Raw genomic sequence first — 19,810 nt, forward strand, 5'->3', positions numbered from 1 at the left:
CACCTTATGCTAAATATCACTATAAACACAGGCAAATACTATCTTAAATAACCAAAAAAAAAAAAGAGAAAATATTTGTAAAAAAATGCTACATTCACATATTAGGTCACAAAAAATTTAAATGCTGGTGATTACAAATGATTAATCCCTTCTAATCAGAAAATATTTGGATATAAATATTATTTGCAAATGATATCTCACTTGTATCATAAGTATATTTTTTGATTGCTTTTTTATATTTCTAACAGCTTATTCTTCTCGCATATATTACGTCATAAAAAAATACTAAAGTATTATTTCAAACAATCTTCTATCCACGTGCATCCAATTTATATGCTTTTCAGCGAAACTTCTGCAATGTGGTATATCACATTGTGGTAAATCAGAGTGATAAAAGAAGAAGGAAAAAAAATTATAAAATAGGGAAAATCATTCAAAATGTCCTGCACATGTTGTCAAATAAAATTTTTTTCTCCTTTACTTTTAAAATGATAACTTTACGTTCCGTATAAAATCAAGTCGGTAATTTTTGGTTCCTACATAAATTTTCAATTACCTTTTTTAGTTTAAATCTGTCACATGACCTACATATGATTGCTCTTTTGGGCAAAAATGTTGGATTCCATTAGTTAAATAAATAATTCTATTCATATTCATTTGTATCCCTAACAAAATAAGATCTAATTTGAATCATATTCATTTTTAGCACTAAAAAAGTGGGATCTGACTTTTTTGTACATAAAAAATGATTGTATATAGATTATATAGTGATTTCAGAATAAAAAGTGGTCAGAAATTTGTATTGGAATCAAATTTTACTAACTTAAATTAGTAAATTATTTAAAATTACTATTTTAAATGTAAAATACGAAAAAAAATTCATTTAACGAAATGCGAGAAAAGTTTTACATAATTTTTCCTATAAAATACCACAAACATGATATACCATGTGAATGACTGCACAGCTTCAATGTTGGGGCCAATGTTATCATTAATGTTGGCCCTAGGTTTTTTAGTGCAACAACGATCACATAATTGTACAAGCTGTGAACAGTTGCAGAGGTTCCTTGCTGGGGCCAATGTTGCCATTGATGTTGGCCCAAGTTTTTGAGTGCAACAGCAGTATACTGCTGTCCAACTGGAGAACAACAACATCCGTTGACATTCGGTACAGTAGTAGTATGAAATCATCAAATCTCCAATGAGCCTTCTGTCACACATTAACTCTCTCTCATGCTACGCGGATTATCTCCTAAATTATTACTACAATAATATCTCTAGTTAAATTTAAGGGATAATTTCAGAAACCTCCCCTGAGGTTTCTGATATTTACACTCACCTCCCCTGTGGTTTGAACAATTACACTAACCTCCCCTGAGGTTACTAATCCTTTACAAATTCAGTCCAAATGATTAAAATATTATTTTAGAGAGTGAAATTAGAATTTTGTACCTGATTTGCCCTTTGTGCTACATGTCCAATGAATGACAAAGTATTACAAATTAATTAATAATTAATAAATTTTAAGGAGCGTAGTTTATAGGCAAATACGTATTACTTATTTAAAGTACCAGCTCTTTACAGGTATTTTACTTTCAAATATTTACTTTATTACAAATATTTATTCTCAAATATAGATTTGTATTTACTCTCAAATATTTAATTATTGTTAAATAAAAAACCTACCAGTTTTTCTTCCGTAGAAATATTAATATAACACTTTTTCAATTTTAGTTATAAATATTTATGTATTTAGCATAAATTAAATGATTCAGGATAAAATACTCATAAAGAGCTAATACTTTACTCATGTAATGGATGAAAACCATAAAAAAATTAATACTTTATGGGCCATTTCTTTTTTTTAAAAATATTTAATTTATATTAAATCGATAACCTACTGATTTTCTTTTTGCGATAATATTACTGTAACACTTTTTAATTTTTAATCACAAACGTTAATATATTTATCATAAATTAAATATTTGAAAATAAAATATCTGTAAAGGGCGGGTACTTTAAATAGGTTATGTGTATTTGCCTATAAACTACACTCCTTACTTAAATCAATAAACTACACTCCTTAACTTAAATCAGTACAGATATTTTATTTTCAAATATTTAATTTATAATAAATATATTAACGTTTGTGATTAAAAATTAAAAAGTGTTACAGTAATATTCTCGCAAAAAGAAAATCAGTAGGTTATCTATTTACTATAAATTAAATATTTTTTTTTTAAAAAAAATGGCCCATAAAGTATTAATTTTTTTATGGTTTTCATCCATTACATGAGTAAAGTATTAGTTCTTTATGAGTATTTTATCCTGAATCATTTAATTAGGGGTGTGCAAAATCGAAAAATTCCGATTTACCGACCGAATTCGAATTGAATTCGGAATTTTCGAAATCGGTAAATCGGAAATCGGAATCGAATTCGGATTTTCCGAATTCATATATTTCGAATTTGGTTCGAATTCGGTAATGGAGTTTTTCAAATCGGAATTCGAATTCCGATTTCGATTTCAAATTCGTTTTTAATATATAAATATATTTTTTATACATGTAATATAAAATTTATACTATATAATATTATATAAAATTTATATAATATAATATAATATAATATAAAATTTATAAAATTTATAAAATATTATATAATATTATAAATTTTATATTATATAATAATATATAAATTTTTCCGAATTCGGTGAAATCGGTGAAATCGGAATTTACCGAATTCCGAATTGAATTCGGTACGAATTCGAATTCGGAATTAGTGAATTCGAAATCGAATTCGGTCGAATTATCAGGTACCAAAATTTCGAAAAATTCCGAATTCAAACTTCCGAATTACCGAATTCGAATTCGATGCACACCCCTACATTTAATTTATGCTAAATATATAAATATTTATAACTAAAATTGAAAAAGTGTTATATTAATATTTCTACGGAAGAAAAACTGGTAGGTTTTTTATTTAACAAAAATTAAATATTTGAGAGTAAATACAAATCTGTATTTGAGAATAAATATTTGTAATAAAGTAAATATTTAAAAGTAAAATACACGTAAAGAGCTGGTACTTTAAATAAGTAATACGTATTTGCTTATAAACTACGCTCCTTAAAATTTATTAATTATTAATTAATTTGTAATACTTTGTCATTCATTGGACATGTAGCACAAAGGGCAAATCAGGTACAAAATTCTAATTTCACTCTCTAAAACAATATTTTAATCATTTGGACTGAATTTGTAAAGGATTAGTAACCTCAGGGGAGGTTAGTGTAATTGTTCAAACCACAGGGGAGGTGAGTGTAAATATCAGAAACCTCAGGGGAGGTTTCTGAAATTATCCCTAAATTTAACTCTTATAAAAAACACATGTAAACAATACTCGAGAGCACATACCACAAGCGTCGTTACATGTTAATGTGTAACAAAAGATCCGGAGCCATCAAATCTCCCCGCCTCGGTTCACACACTTCACCATTACGACTAACTACTCCTATATTACTAGCATTCTCCGCTCGCTCGCTCGTTGCCCGGATCCCTCGTCGCTACTTTCCAACATTTCTACCATGCCTAAGCTGCCGGGGAAAATCCATAATCCTGCACCTTTCTTCCTCTTCATCCTTCTTTGTTTTTCCTTCATTATTTCAGCTACGTCCGGCCTCACCTTTTCATCAGATGTAACGGCCCTTAAAGCCTTCAAAGCCGCTATCAAGCCCTCTTCAATTAAGCCATATTCATGCCTTGGCTCCTGGAACTTCTCCAACGACCCTTGCTCCATTCCTCGGGCTTATTTCTCCTGCGGTCTTTTATGCAGTGGCAACAGAGTAACCCAGCTCACCCTCGACCCGGCTGATTACGCCGGCACCCTGACTCCACTCATTTCCAAGCTCACTCAGCTCCTCACGCTCGACCTCTCAACCAACAAATTCTCCGGCCCAATCCCACAGCTCTACTCCCTAACCAATCTACAAACTCTTGTACTCCGATTCAACTCCTTCTCCGGCACAGTCCCACCCTCTTTAACCGCGCTTAAATCCCTCGAGACGGTTGATCTCTCGCACAATTATCTTTCGGGATCGCTGCCCAACTCGTGGAGCTCGATCGGCAGCTTGAGAAGGCTCGACCTGAGTTACAACAAACTCACCGGTTCACTCCCCAAGCTCCCGCCCAACCTCATTGAGCTGGCGATCAAAGCCAATTATCTGTCCGGGCCGCTTTACAGGACTTCATTCCAGGGGTTAACTCAATTGGAGGTTGTTGAACTCAGCGAGAACTCGTTTTCCGGGACACTCGAAGCTTGGTTTTTTCTCTTGCCTGCTTTGCAGCAGGTGGACTTGGCGAATAACAGCTTCACGCGGGTCGACATCTGGAAGCCTAAGAATGGGAACAGCGACCTGGTGGCCGTCGATCTGGGATTTAACAGAATCGAAGGGTATTTGTCCGTAAATTTCGCGGCGTACCCTTTGTTGTCGTCTCTGTCATTGCGTTACAACCGGTTTCGTGGACCAATCCCGTGGGTGTACAGCAAGAGGGAGTCATTGAAGAGGCTGTTTTTGGATGGGAATTTCTTGAATGGGTCGCCGCCGGCGGGATTTTTCAGCGCGGGGACGTCAGTTTCTGGCAGTTTAGGGGACAATTGCCTACAAAAATGCCCGGTTTCTTCGCAACTTTGCTTGAAATCGCAGAAGCCTTCGGCCATTTGTCAGCATGCCTACGGGGGGAAACCAAGGTCCTAGTGTCAGTCAATTGTCTTCAATTTTTTGTTTTTGTTTTTTACTTTTTGGAAAAAAAAAAAAACCTGTACAACACAATTTTCATTTTCAAAGATCGTGTAAGATAAAATATACTAGAGCTAGTGTTTTATTCTATTCTATTTTACTTTTTTTTTGTGTTGTGTGGAGACTGGATTTTAGATAATCCGAAGTATAAAATGTTGCATAGTTTTAATAATAATATCCTTGTGGAATAAATTTAATGAAGGATTATTAGTAAGTAGTGGAAAAGCAGTCGTCATTATTCATTAAAATAGAAAAAGTAAGTACAAGTGTCAGGCCAATATTGCAATATGTCAAGTCTTTGACTGATGAGGTGGTGGTGGTGGTGGTGTAACCCTGTAAAGCTGTAAGCGCGAATCTTTCAACTGTTCAGGCGGCCTTCGGACAAAAATTTGTAGCTGGGTACGACAATTAAGTCGATGCCCTCGTGTCGTATGATATCACACGAATGTGGTTGTTGACCACGTTTTCGTTTTTGCGGGCAAAGCCCCCTATTTGTTGCTAAACTTATTCAACTTAGAAGAAGTCAGGTATTTACTTCGAATTTTTAACTCAAGAATGCCTCCAAAGAAATTTACTCCACCGACTAATTTTCTCCTTGGAGTCTAAATACTAATTGCTAACTGATGTATGGATCAAAGCCTCGCCAATTAAAATGTTATCCAGTTTCAATGCAATTGTGTAATTCATACCACAAGTTGAAAGTCCGCGGCGGCAGTTGGGCACGGTCAATTTGGATGTCGGCATACCCGACGGAGGGTGAAGACGTTCAATCCTTTTTTGGTGGCTTTTATTATACTTTTTAGGCCCCAGATTTTATCGCGTGGCCCATCGTACTTACTCTTCTTTGCCTTGGACAAGGCCCCATACTCGGACCAGTGTCCTTTGGTATTCCACAAATTGTCATATCATATAAATGCAACCAACTGGCATTAAGCTGACCAAAGGCTTTAAATTTTGACGGGATAGAAGGTCAATAATTTGCCAAAATATTTAATTTTCTTAAATTTATATACGTGCACTCTATCTCCGTTTGATCTGATAGTAGTTCAATCCCTGTCATTGGCTTCCTAGTAGGTCCAATTGTGCTTTCCTTCCTTGATTAGGTTAGAGTAGGAGTAGAAATAGAATTAGAGTAGATAAATGACGAATGACAATATATATATATATATATGCTCTTCGTAATTCCATTTTTATGGTTTTAGGTTACCAGCGACTTTGTGTGTATGTGTTTAGCAAGTCAACTGTCAAAGAAGTAGTAATTGAGTAGAGTACAGACAACAAACTTGAGACATGGAAACTAAAAATAAAAAATTCTGTATAGTCGTACGAACTATTGGATTTAATGTATTTACCATATCCATCAAGTACTTTCACATTTTCGTGAGTAGCAGAAGCATTGTAATGCACAATCCTATTGAAATGAATTTTAACTAGAGATTTATCCCAAGTTTTATGAAGAGCAGATGAGGAATTATGAGAGTTAGCATGGCGGCTAATCAATGCGGATTTCAATATAGAATCAGGAAACTTAAAAACGAAACGTAATTGTTTAAGGATGCGGAAATGTATGGTCCTGCATGGGCTAGTTTTGAGTTTAAACAGATGCCTAGCTGTTCAGGAAAGGTGCTTAGTTCGTGTTTATTTGTCTTGTTATATATATATGCTTCAGCAGAAGGTTTTTTGGAGCTCAGTACAGCAAATTTTTTTTTTTTAGAGTTTAGTACAGCTTAGAGTCAGCCGAAAGCAATTAAATTTTATACCACACGAACATGAACCACTGTTTAAATGCAGGAAAAAACAGTTGGCAAAGATGCTTTAACCTAACCCTCTTCAATAATTAATGAGCAAGTTCAATGATTATGTCCCACAAGATTGGCGGCACATCTTTAAACTAAACGCATCATCAATTAACTAACTAAAATCAGAAAGGGATGGTCCGTCCGCAAACTTCTTCCTTTGCTGAAGCCCTGATCACAGATCGATAATGGTCCGTGATACAAACAATTCCCATTTGACCAAGATTTACCTTTCTTCTACCAAAATTGTCCTTCCTTCTCTTCCCCTTTCTTGTCACAACTGCAAATCTTTTATCTGTCAATGGAGGCCAACGATAAGGGATTGAGAATGGTCCATCATTTGCCATTCGTCGCTTTTCAACAAGATAATCATTGGGATACCATAGGCCTAATGATTTTGCTTCCAACTAATCATTAAGATTATTAAGATAAATGAGGAATACTATTGGGCCACTTTCAATGTTAACAAATACGTCATCGCGTGCTCCAGCACATTAAATTGTTTATTAGTTGCCTGATGAGTTAATGAATCTACAATATAATAGTCATCTCAAAAATCTGCATTACACCATATTTTCGGTTGATTTCTTAGTCGTTACCTGCATAAAGAGAAATTATTCTCTCGGATTACAATGCACATGCATGGTTCCATCATCCACTTGGATATTTGCAGAGTAAATTAAATAAAATAAAAAGAGAGGAGGTTTGCATGAAGCAAAATATCAAACTTACAATTAGATTTGGAATCGAGAGCTTTCAAGACTTGTACATAGAATTTGACCTAATCGAGTTATTCAAGCCACTTGAATTTAGATTGAGTTTGACTAACGTGAGCTCGAGCTAAAATGTGAGCTCATTCAACTAGTTGAATTGCTCAAACTTGATTGAGTTCGATCAATACAATCTTGAATTTGAGTTTCGATCGAGTAAACTCGTAAATAGTTTAATTAAGCTCAAGTTATTTGCTCCCCCTACTATTACTACTACAGTAGTACATTGTGGTCACGATTGAAGAAATAATAGTTTTGCTTTCATTTGCCAAACGGTGCTTTAGTTGATTTGTATACATTGAAACATTCTTCGTCATTGAAAAACTTATGAAATGTATGGTGCTCATGAACTTTAAATTCTTTTGATGTCAAAATATAATTAACAAAAAAATATGCGTTTGGACAGAAGGTTATTCAGAAATTTTTTAAAAATAATTATCATAATAATTTTTTGATATGATGTATATGAGATAAAAATGTGGTTGACAAGATAAAAAAAAAAATTGACACTTTTTCACTGTCTCTCTATCTCTCTCTCTGTGTGTGTGTTTTTTTTTTACGAGACACTTTTTCAATGAGCTAAAAAAAAAAGACACTTTTACACTGTCAGAATTAGAAAAACTGTTTGCAATCATGGAGTATGGAGCGTAAGCTAAAGTATTGCCACTGAAGACTTATCTAGTGGAGTGGGAGAGTACTGGACGACAGGCCCAAGCAATTGTAGAGTCTTATCGCATGAACCCACCGTCCCATTCTGTAATCCAAGCCATTACTTTAGCCCAACACCAACACGTGGGCAACGGCCCACAAAGTGTCCCACAAATGGCACCCACTTTCACGCTCGGCTTCCTACTGCCTCTGGAGTTGGCTCTCTCCGAAGTTTCACATCGCTGAACCAGTTTTCTGGGGAAAAGCTCCGGTTTCATATTGGAGTCGTTATTACTGAAATCCAAACTTTTTCCACAATCTCCCAAAGACAAAAATTCCACGTTCAGAGGCGGATTGTCCAAATCATGGGGAAACCTAGCTCGGGGTATGCTTCTCCAAGACGACTTAATTATTTACTTCTTATTTTGGGTTAAATATTTCACTGCTCATGTCTTTATTTGTAATTGTTGCTTTATGTGAACGTGTTTGTTCAGAACTGAGGCGAAAACCACTCGTGCTGAACGCAAATTCGAGAAGAAAGTGCAGTTTTATTCCAGTACGCTTCCTTTGTGAAATTTACTTGCTGTTACGTATTTTTTTTATGTCAATTAACTGATTAACTCTGAGTTTGTTATAGAGTTTAAAGGATTTATGCATTTCTTCCAGTCAATTTTATTATATTGGCGCTCTTTCATAAATTTTTGTTTTTGGTAGTAAACCACCAATCAGGAAGATACTTGGAATCCTTTTTCCTCCATAATTTACCAAAAGTTTCAATATTTTTCTGTCCTTGGGCTAGTCTTCTGCCAAGAATCTGAGGTGTTGGGTTTGGAATGTGGAGAAAAGGGGGTGGCGGAAGTTGGTTCTTGGGGGTATATCGAGGTGTAAAGATAGTAATCTGAAGCTTTCATTGTAAGAGAGAGGATCCTTTGGAGCTTTCGCAACTTGATGTTTACCGATGTTAACTTGCAAGTCTGTTTGGTAGTTGGGTGCTTTCTTGTTTTGCGTTTTCTGTCCGTCTGAGATGTCAAATCTCTGATTCTTTTGTTTCTTTTTCTTTTGGTTTTTCTGGAATTTTCATTGCAGAGGTCAGAGATACAGTTGCTTCCTTAACAGCCCAAAAAGCCATTACCAAGGTAGAGAAGTTTTCACTGGCTTCCTGAATGCTTGTTTTCAAAACTGGCTTTGTCAGATTTTAACTAAGATTGTAGCTGCCATAAATATTCTCCAACAAGTTTATACTAGGACTTTTGAGTTATGAAGGAAGATAGTTTATTCTTCGGGAGTGGTGTTCTTTTGCTTGTGCTATTCTTGGACAATAATTTCTGCATCATCATGGAAACTGTCACCAGTGATTTTGAGCCAACTTTCTGTTTGGGACTCTGCTGTTTGAATTATTAGTGCTAATCCATAAGGTCTTCCATGGGATGTTGTCGGGATAGATTTCTCGAGCATTACTTTTCCTTCTTTGTCAGAGCATACTAGATAAATGAACTAACTTGCACAGAATTAAATGGGATCAAAGGAGTTGAGACTCTGGAATTCATTTCAATGTAGACAAACTGCACACAAACTGCAACATAGTGCAGTTTGTCTACATTGAAATGAATTCCAGAGTCTCAACATAGTGTTTTTCAACAACAAAAAAAAAAAAAAAACTGCAGCATAGTGAACCAATAGTTGCAGAAGGAGTGAAACGATGTTGTTAGTTGTGCCAATATCCACAATCTCCCTGCTAATATTGACCAGTGACAAAAACTTGTACAATTAACTCTTTTTTGCTACTACTTTTTACATTCTTCTTTGAAAGATATGTGATGTGCTGTTCTGATATATTAGAAGAAGACAAGGAGTCGACAAAAGAAACTAAAGGCATATGACTTTTCCTCCCTCACTGAGTTTCTTCCCGAGTTGAAAACTCCTCAGCAAAGATCTCCCCTTCCATCAAAGCTTAACAGCAAAACCAGGCAAAATCTAGTGTGAGCACTTGACTATTGTCAACAGTGTTTTGGTTTAACCATGTTGTGTGTACTGCTAATTCAAACATGTGTAAATATGTAGGTTGAAGGAGGGAAATCAGTTGAAGACAGTTCTTAATCATCCTGCTTTCCAGTCAGATCCATTAGGATCCATCCATCAACATCTCCAAAATACACAGCCTCTTGCTGATAAGAAACCTAAACCGAAGTACAATAAGCGTGAAAGCAAGAAAGCAAAACGGAAACGATCTAAAGCTTCAAGAGGGCCTCAACAAATGGAAGTTTGAATTGCCGTGTGGGCGTTTTACTTTTATGTTCCATTGCAATTTTTTCAATGGCGTTTACTGGGTCGAAAATGTGGAGTGAAAGTACTTCCCTCAAAGGATAGATGTTCGAAGCTAATTTATTAGATCTCTTTTCTCGTTCGAGGAGATTGCATGGAGCTGGAGCGAGCTGCTTCTCCTGCACCTGTGTGACTTGAACATTAAGATCTGCATGTGCTGACTAGACTTAGAATAAGTAATACTGCAGATCAGGATAAAGGTCTTCACAACTTCCTGCTGCGTTGTTTGTAGTTTCTCTAAAGCTAAATTTTGGCTGACTGTTTTTTAACCTGATCAACATTAGCCAATGTAGATGTGTAAGACTTACATTTATCTGGTGAAACAATTTTGATGTTAAGGTTTGGCATGTGTGGAGACACATCATATGTGAATTTAACATAAAAGTACACCATTTGAGAGTATTGGTTTGCCAATAAGTCTAGTCTAACCAATAATTACTTGGAAGTCAGTAATGTGAATGCTCATCCTTTCTTCCTTCAAATTAGTTGAATATATGTCAAGGTGATTGCTGATACTCATATCTAGTGGGCAGTTTAGATTGTTTTGTTGTCTGGTTCAATAGTTCAAAAAGTAATTCAGATGAACCTTGTGGGAGTAAGAATAGGACAAAGTGTGTATCAGCAGATTGTGTTCTCATATTACAATTGAGCTGCAGGTACACAAAACTTTTTTTAACTCTTGGAGGCAGATTGGAAGATAAAAACTGCTGTAAGAACACCCACTAATGCTGTAACTGCCAATGCCACCGTTGGCAGGGGAGCTGTCAGACCAAAATTCTGCAAATGAAATTACGATGGATTAGCGAAAATGAAAAGACTCTGCTTAAATACATGGAGAAAATTTAATTCCTTGGCTTAATTATTTACTTCGAGTTTGTGACCGGTAAAACCTAACAAAAGCATGCTGTAAGAGAATTCTAATGTTAACAGCTTTTTGGGGCGATCTTGAATGATGAAAATGGCTGGGAGATACCTAGACTATGGGTGTACATCATTGCTAATTGATTTGGTCAAAACTTGTTTGATGCATCTTTACTTTTTCGCACTGTAACAAATTAACTAGGCACCCGCAAAAATTATTGGTTAGCACTAAACTCTCATGAAGGCTGCCTACTTGATCTTTACGGATATAGAGTTGTTGCACCATTAAATAAAATCTTACTAGTAAATAAAGTATCATGCGAAGTGGATAAAACATCTGTAATTCTGATGGAGTTTGCACGTTAAAGCTTTTAACAAGAACAAGAAGAAAGCAAACATCACGAGACTATAAATACCGACAAAAATTTGTATTGTAGTCTTTTTTTTTTTTTTTTTTGGTTGTGGATTAGTGGTTTTAACAGTTCTGTTATCAGGCATGTATGTATCAAGAAAAGCAAAAGTGCAGAGTGTCAAACCTCCAGAAGTCCTTTGCCTGTTCCTATTTCAACACTAATAGCCGCTGCAAAGCCAACCATTGCAAATCGACCAAGCCACACATCAACACTGTTGCCCCCTTTGGCACCCTGCTCACATTTTATTGACACTGAAGTAGCTTTGCTTGCAGCTTTTGTTGAATAAGAAGATCTCTGAACTGCTGGAAACAGAAACGAGGATACCATCTTATGAATTTCCTTAGATAGGGGACAAAGGGGGGAAAAATTGGTTTCTAAATCTTACAGCAATAGCTAAACGCGAAGAAACGCAAATCTTAATTTGCTCTTTCTTATTTGCCTCTCAGCATTCCAAGCAGAAAAACAACTTAGGTGCTGACATACTTGAAAACAAAACAGAACTCGCAAAGCATATACGTAATTTAGGTAGAAATGAGACACATTATAAAGGAAAAAAAAGAAAAAAAGAAATTCTTATCCTTGTAACAGAGTTGGCTCCATGTTATTTTGGCATTCCAACATTAGATAACCATCATCATAGCTAGTGAGCATAAGACTAAACTGAAAGGAAACATCATTAGGATGACAATTGATTCGTGTCAGACGGATAAGAGTGCATAAATTAAAAGGCCTTGAAGTGCTGAAGATTTGAGTAGCACATTACAATGTAAAGAGCAGCAGTGCGAGAAAAGTTTTAGCAATTTAGCATGCCAATTGCCAAGCGAAAGCGAAGGTACAGACTACCATCTCAGATGACTGATGAGGAAATTTGACTCAATGTCCTAACTTGCATTTCCAGTTGCTCACAAGCCTAAGGTTGAAGTATAGTAATTATAGTTGTTTTTACTCCACATAATATATGCACTACAAGATAAATATTTAATCAGAGAGTGCAGGCTAATCTTCAAGAATTTTGTAAACAACAAAAGCATAAAATCTGTTTGACCCTCATCCACAAGCTAATTAATAGTACTTCTTCTAACCATCCATCTCCCCCCCCAACCCCAACCCCAACCCCAACCAAAAACAAAAAACCAAAATAAAAAAAAATAAAAAAAAAAGCGAGTGAAAGGTATTCAACATACGAAGAGGAGAGCCGGAAGCGAAGGTAGTTCCAAATTTAGCAACACCACTGATAGGAATTCGAGCAGCAGATGAAATCCTTACTGGGTTTGAGACACAAACATCTGTAGAAACGTGAATTCCGTCACATCAGGAACTATAAATCACATGAAGTTTCATTCACAAGCCGTCGTGTAAAATAAATGAACAAGTTTAAAAAAAAAACAAAAACAAAAACAAAATAGAGGAGTGGATAGATGAGCTGAAACCTCTAACGGAAGTGTAAAGACAATTGGAGACTTGAGCCAAAGCCATTCTGAGGTGGGACGCTATTGAAAAAAGGGTGCTTCAATTACTACTATGTACGTGTTCTTCCTCGAAGCAGCTTGAATAACTGGTGCTGCTGCTTCCCCAGGTTTTGGATTGATAAGAAAAGGCCGTGAATTTAATATTGCTGTTAATGTATATGAGGAGGAAAGGCAGCAGGTACCACAGGTGTCATATCCATATACAGCTTGAGGAAGCGAGTGGAATAAATGTATTAGATTAGCTTCTTTTTTTTCTTTTTTTTTATAAGTGAAAGTTGTTGGATTTTTAACTTATACTTCCTCCGCCTCTATAGTCCAATTCATCCTTTCCTTCCTTCAAAAAAACCTCATCCTTTCCTCATGTCACAATCAAAGAAATGTAGAATATTTTTTTCTATAAGATCTCTGGGCCGAGGAAATGAATTATTTTAATCTCCATTTACATGCGTACACTCCCTACTAGTTTGCAGTTACTCAAATATAAGTGAAAAAAATGCAGAAATTATGACGTAAGAAGTGATGGGATTGAAATTAAAAATTGCTTTTGTGTTCCGCAATTAAAAGTAAATTCCACTAAAATATTATCAAACTAAAATTGGCTACACAAAACGTTCTTATTAATGTTTAATTTATAATGTCAACATAAAAGAAAAAAATTATAATTATAACATAAAAAACCTTGAGTTACAAAATTTTGTAACTCAAAATTTTGTAACCATTTTAGAGAAAATAGTTTGTTTAACCATTTTTGAACCTTGAGTTACAAATTTTTTTCTCAAAAATTTTAATTGTTTTAGAGAGAAGAGTTTGTTTTTTATTTTGTTAATTGTTAGTTTTTTTTAGAGAGAATGGTTTGGTTTTTATGTTATAATTTTATCTTTTCTTTTTGTGTTGGTTTCATATCATTTTTTCAAAAAAAAAAGTTTTTTTTTTGGATGAAAGGGTTTGTTTTTTATGTTATAATTTTTATTTTTTTATGCTGATTTGATGTCATGTGCATATCAGGTATAAGTAGAATTGGAAGGAACTGAGGTGATGTGTTTAATTTTATGCCTAAAATTGATTTATTCTAGGACTAATTTGCCTCATTTTGAGGGCGTGGAGAACTAATTTGCTTCATTATAAAAAGTAAGGGACAAAAATGGTTTTCTCTTCCAAAGTATGAGGGACGAAATAGGTTATTTTTCCAAGAATCAAAGTAATATGTAGTCAATCCCTCCAATATTTGTGTGTTTTAGAATTATACTCACTTTGTCAAATAAAAATAGACTTACTTTCTTTTTGTATTAGTCTCAATTTATAGGACTATATTTTTTAAAGGGTGGTTATCTTGTTGATTTACTAATATGTTCATATTTAATGTGCATTGTTATCTGCAAATATTCAACTCTAATGGTTAATTATTCTAATAGGAGGAATAAACACAACACTAAAAACTATATATCTACCATATATCGAGTCAATTATTGTAGCATTGATTAGATTGAATCTTGCATTGAAAAAATAAAGGATTTTTTTTAACGGGTACTCAATGAGCACTTGTTAATATAATTAAATTTCATCTAATTTATCATGTATATACACACACTAATAATTATAATCTTTCCTTGGATTTATACACTTTTTCTAATTAATCTTACATTTCTAAAAATCTAACATTTGAAGTATATCTTAATGCATGCCCAACGAGCATCTATTAAACAGACCTAAAAGTAAATAGTATTTAGTTTCGAATCAACAATACAAATCATCTACTTTGGATGAGTCATTTAATATTGATAAGGGATATGTTAGGAAAATAGTAAATAAAATTTTTTTGAAGAAAAAAATAGCAATTAGTTGAACAATAATAATTTATACTTCTTAATGTGTGTGAAATAGGAAGTTGGCCTGTCCCATCTTTATGAACGGCGGGAGTAATATGTTACTTCCGTACCAGTTTCTTAACTAATTATAATCATTAATAGAAAAATTGAATAGAGTTTATGGATTATGCAAGTGACGCTTTACAGTCACAGCTTATATGATATTTGTTTTTATATGTGCTCTTATTTCAAGTAAAGTGATTTTGTAATCTGAAGAATAAAACGACGGAAAAAGAAGAAGTAAAGTTAGTAGCAGTGCTTCCTCAACAAACGGAGTACCAACTAAATATATAGAAATGGCCCCCCACGGGCAGCTCAGCTGGCTTGTGTAGCCTCGTTAGGTAAGACAGGTCTGGGGTTCGACCCCAAGGCTGAGTGTTTGGGGTAATACTCTCGGGGATCGGTGGGGCCCGCTCTCCCCGGGCGATGGGAATAGTGGCACAGACGGTATTACCAGTCCGGAGTGACCGATATCCAGCGACAAAAAAAAAAAAAACTAAATATATAGAAATGTGCCCCACCCCCGGGCTAGAGCTGGTGGTAGTAGCCTAGTTAGGTGAGTATTACTGCAAAGGTTCGAATCCTGGGTGCAACGGTCAGTGATGTTGGGCAGTGTCAGGCTGCTAAGTATAAGGACTGCAGCATAATAAAGGCTCAATCTGAGCATTGGTCTGTTAATTCAATAGAATTGTACAAACGATGCTGTTTTGGTCTTACTTAAGTACTAGTAAATGATGTCGTTTCATGTAATGAGCCATTAGTTAGGTAATTCAGTTGTAAACGTCTGACACAAGCTGTTAGAATTGGTTATATTAGGAGGGACCCACATGAATGAGGATAACAGATTTGATGCGGTCATTTCTTCCACTTCCTCTCTTCTGAATCTTCTTCTCTCTCTCTCTCTCTCGACCTTCAATTCCTTTCTCCTTCTCCAATTTCCCCAATTTCTACCAAACTCATCCTAGATCAATCACACAATTCCAGAAACAACCTTGAGTTCGTGACAAAGTGGCATCAGAGCAGTAGATCCTTGGAATTTGCAACACAATCATGGCAGAGAGCACAAGATTTCGCACCATCGAAGAGCAAGTCAGGAAACAAGAAATCAAGCTACAGGAATTGATTGAATCCCTACACACTTCCAAATCTGAACACCAGCAAATCAAGAAAGACTTGAAGGTGGAGCTTGAAGAGAACAACAGGCGGATGGAAGGCCTGTTATCAGGAATGGAGCAGAACTTCACTCAGATGTTTGAGCAGAAATTCAATGATCTGCTACTGAAGCTGAACTCTGGCAGGGAACAAGCAAACGAGGGGAGTAGCAGAATGATCGACCAGCTGCCACTCCTACCAACTCCACCAGCTCATCAGAGATTAACCACAGACTACGAGACTCAGAGATCCTTCAGGAAGGATGGGAGTAAGTTTCATATTCCAAATCCTCCTAAGATTGATTTACAAATGTTTGCTGGAGAAAATCCTAGAGAATGGTTACGTAAATGCAACAAATATTTTTTGAACTATCAAGTTCCAGAAGAATATAAAGTAGATGTTATTGAAATGTATTTGGAAGGCAGGGCTGATAAGTGGTTCCAGGGAGTAAAAATTGCGAAACCTAAGCTGAGTTGGGAAGAATTTGCGAATCTGCTATGCTGCAGGTTTAATGATAGGACCTGTCTAGATATAGTGGAAGAATTTAATAAACTACAGCAGATAGGCAATGTTGAAGAATATCAGGAGAAATTTGAGGAATTAAAGGCCTTGATGATGATAAGAAATCGAAGTCTGGATGAGACTTATTTCATTTCTAGTTTCATAAGTGGACTAAAGGAAGAGATCAAACCTATGATCAAGATGTTGAAACCTGCTACTCTAGCTGAAGCATTTGAACTGTCTCAGTGGCAAGAGTATGCACTGAAACTGCAGAATAAGAATTCTAAGGAGAATGTCAAACCACTAGGAGAAAACAAGCTTGGATTGTCAAGAAACACTAGTACAGCATTTGGGATTAACTCGTATAGGATTCCAAACCACAGCAGCCCCAATCATCCTAAATTAGCCAATCGGCAAGAAGGCACTAAGGAACCTAGGAGACTCTCTGCACAAGAAATGCAGTATAGGAGGAACAATGGACTGTGTTTCAAATGTGGAGAGAAGTATGGAGTTGGCCATCAGTGCAGGGTTGGCCATACACACTGTATGATGTTAGAAGAAGAAGAGGAAACTGCATTTGAGGATGCCTTGGGAGAGCAGGATGAACATACTGGGAATCCTGGTCAATCCATGGAAATGTCTCTGCATGCATTATCTGAAGCCTTGAAGAGGAAGACAATCACACTCACAGGAATCTTAGATGGAGAAGAGGTGCTCATCTTAGTAGATACTGGAAGCTCTGACAGCTATATCAGCAGTGAACTGGTTATTGGAATGGATGTCAAGTACAAGTGGGTGGATCAGCCTTTCTCAGTTATCATGGGAAATGGAACTACTGTCACCAGCAATGCTATTTGTCCTGGTGTACAGTGGAGCATTAACCAGCACAAATTCAAATTCGACCTCAAGGCAATGGAACTAGGAGGGTGGGATATAATATTAGGCGTAGACTGGATGACACACTTCAGTCCCATCACCTTTGATTTCCAGCAGCTCAGGATATCACTGCATCATGAAGGAGGGGAGATTCACCTACACGGGCAGGCAGACAATTGTGACATGGACCTGATCAGGGGCAAAGATTTGAGGACATTCATTGAATACAAAAAGCAGATGTGCATGGCCATGTCTTCCCAACAGCAGGAGGGAAGCAGACTGGAGTCCATCCCACAGAAAGTACAGGAACTACTGAAGGAGTATGAAGACATATTTCAGACCCCCAGTTCATTACCCCCTAGCAGAAGTGTGGACCATGAGATACCCCTTAAACCAGACGCTCAACCATTCAAACTCAAACCTTACAGATATCCTCACTGCCACAAGGAGGAAATAGAGAGACAGGTGACTGAAATGCTGCAGAAAGGTATTGTAAAACACAGTAACAGTCCTTTTGCCTCCCCTGTGCTACTGGTCAAAAAGAAAGAAGGAACTTGGAGGTTCTGTGTGGACTATAGGAAGCTGAATGACCTCACTATCAAAGACAGATTTCCAATACCCAATGTGGATGAATTGCTGGACGAACTGGCAGGAGCTGTGTTCAAAACTAAGCTGGATTTGACTGCAGGTTATCATCAGATCAAAGTCAAAACTCAAGACACCTACAAGACAGCTTTCCAGACGCATTGTGGACATTTTGAGTTCTTGGTTATGCCATTTGGCCTAACAAATGCCCCTGCAACATTCCAAGCATTGATGAACCAGGTATTCCAGCCTTATCTGAGAAAGTTTGTCCTAGTTTTTTTTGATGACATACTGATATATAGCCCCACACTAGAGGATCACCTCCATCACCTGAGAATTGTGCTAGATCTATTGAAGGATAACCAACTGTATGTGAAGAAATCTAAATGTGAATTTGCTCAGAAAAGAATAGATTATCTGGGACACACCATCACTGATAAAGGAGTTCAGATGGATGACTCCAAAGTCAGTAGTATATTACAATGGCCTGTACCCCAAACTGTCAAGGAGTTGAGGGGGTTCCTGGGCCTAACTGGCTACTACAGAAGATTTATCCAACATTATGGATTGGTGTGCAAGCCCTTGACTGAATTACTCAGGAAGGACAGTTTCAATTGGTGTCCACAGGCGCAGACAGCATTTGAACACTTGAAAAGGTTGATGTGTTCAGCTCCAGTCCTTAGTTTACCAGATTTTAAAAAGGCTTTTGTGTTGGAAACAGATGCCAGTGGGGGTGGTATTGGGGCAGTCTTGATGCAGGAAGGGCACCCCATTGCTTTTTTGAGCAAAGCACTGTCAACCAAGAACCTGGGGTTATCAGTCTATGAAAAGGAACTTCTTGCACTGGTAATGGCAGTAACGAAATGGAGGCATTACTTGGTTGGGAGTCACTTCATTATCAGGACAGATCACCAATCCTTGAAATATTTACTGGATCAAAAACTGAATACTGCTCTCCAGCATAAGTGGATGACAAAACTAATGGGCATGGACTATGAGATACAATACAAAAGAGGGACTGAAAATCTGGTTGCAGATGCCCTATCTAGAAGGCAGGAAGCTGTTGGGGACTCTCCCTTACACTCATGCTTGGCTATTACTGCAGTAAGACCAGTCTGGATGGAAGAATTGCAGAAAAGCTATGAAGGGGATGATCACTGCCAGAACATTATGGCTCAGCTAATACTGGATCCTAATGCTCACACAGATTATACTATGATGGAGGGAATGCTAAGGTATCAAGGGAAATTGTATGTGGGGAGTGCCAATAACATCCGAAACCAGATCATCCAAGTACTTCATGCTTCAGCAATAGGGGGACATTCTGGACAGAACAGCTGCTGGCAGAAAGTTAGATCATTGTTCCACTGGCCAGGGATGAAGCAGGAGGTAGTAACTTTCATACGAAACTGTGACACATGCCAAAGAAACAAATCTGAGAATGTGCTTTACCCTGGTCTGTTGCAACCAATTCCAGTTCCTACACAGGCATGGACCCATATTGCCATGGATTTTATTGAGAAACTACCCAAGTCACAAGGTTATGATACCATAGTAGTAGTGATCGATAGATTTACTAAGTTTGGCCACTTTATTAGGCTATCTCACCCCTTCACTGCCAAGGAGGTTGCAATAGTCTTCCTGGACAACATATATCGAATGCATGGATTACCTGAATCCATCATCACTGACAGAGACAAAGTCTTCACTAGTGGATTCTGGAAGGAACTATTCAAGGTAATGGGGACAGAGCTA

The 19,810-nt window shown here is 36.6% G+C and overlaps 3 protein-coding genes across 5 annotated transcripts; 2 read left to right on the forward strand and 1 right to left on the reverse strand.

Moving 5' to 3' along the window:
- The first annotated feature begins 3,423 nt into the window (after window positions 1–3,423).
- On the forward strand, window positions 3,424–4,887 carry LOC113731459 (protein STRUBBELIG-RECEPTOR FAMILY 7-like). The gene has a single exon (XM_027256747.2). The coding sequence runs from the start codon at window positions 3,586–3,588 to the stop codon at window positions 4,753–4,755; it is 1,170 nt and encodes a 389-aa protein (XP_027112548.1). The 5' UTR covers window positions 3,424–3,585; the 3' UTR covers window positions 4,756–4,887.
- A 3,333-nt stretch (window positions 4,888–8,220) lies between these two features.
- LOC113731460 (uncharacterized) lies at window positions 8,221–10,671 on the forward strand. 2 transcript variants are annotated; one of them, XM_027256748.2, is made up of 5 exons: window positions 8,221–8,396; window positions 8,506–8,567; window positions 9,098–9,147; window positions 9,851–9,990; window positions 10,073–10,671. In XM_027256748.2, exons 1-5 carry the CDS (start codon window positions 8,377–8,379, stop codon window positions 10,275–10,277), a joined length of 477 nt encoding a protein of 158 aa, XP_027112549.2. In that variant the 5' UTR covers window positions 8,221–8,376; the 3' UTR covers window positions 10,278–10,671. The 2 variants fall into 2 exon arrangements, with proteins under 2 accessions (XP_027112549.2, XP_027112550.2); XM_027256749.2 differs by having other exon boundaries at window positions 8,235–8,396; window positions 9,854–9,990.
- A 222-nt stretch (window positions 10,672–10,893) lies between these two features.
- LOC113731461 (stress enhanced protein 1, chloroplastic) lies at window positions 10,894–13,276 on the reverse strand. Of its 2 annotated transcripts, none has more exons than XM_027256751.2 (4): window positions 13,038–13,276; window positions 12,792–12,893; window positions 11,731–11,909; window positions 10,894–11,110 (listed from the first exon to the last, which is right to left on the reverse strand). In XM_027256751.2, the coding sequence occupies exons 1-4, from the start codon at window positions 13,081–13,083 to the stop codon at window positions 11,006–11,008; spliced, it is 432 nt and encodes a 143-aa protein (XP_027112552.2). In that variant the 5' UTR covers window positions 13,084–13,276; the 3' UTR covers window positions 10,894–11,005. The 2 variants fall into 2 exon arrangements, with proteins under 2 accessions (XP_027112552.2, XP_027112553.2); XM_027256752.2 differs by having other exon boundaries at window positions 11,731–11,906; window positions 13,038–13,218.
- Window positions 13,277–19,810: the final 6,534 nt, after the last annotated feature.

Source organism: Coffea arabica, chromosome 2e (assembly GCF_036785885.1).
Source record: "Coffea arabica cultivar ET-39 chromosome 2e, Coffea Arabica ET-39 HiFi, whole genome shotgun sequence".
Taxonomy (NCBI): domain Eukaryota; kingdom Viridiplantae; phylum Streptophyta; class Magnoliopsida; order Gentianales; family Rubiaceae; genus Coffea; species Coffea arabica.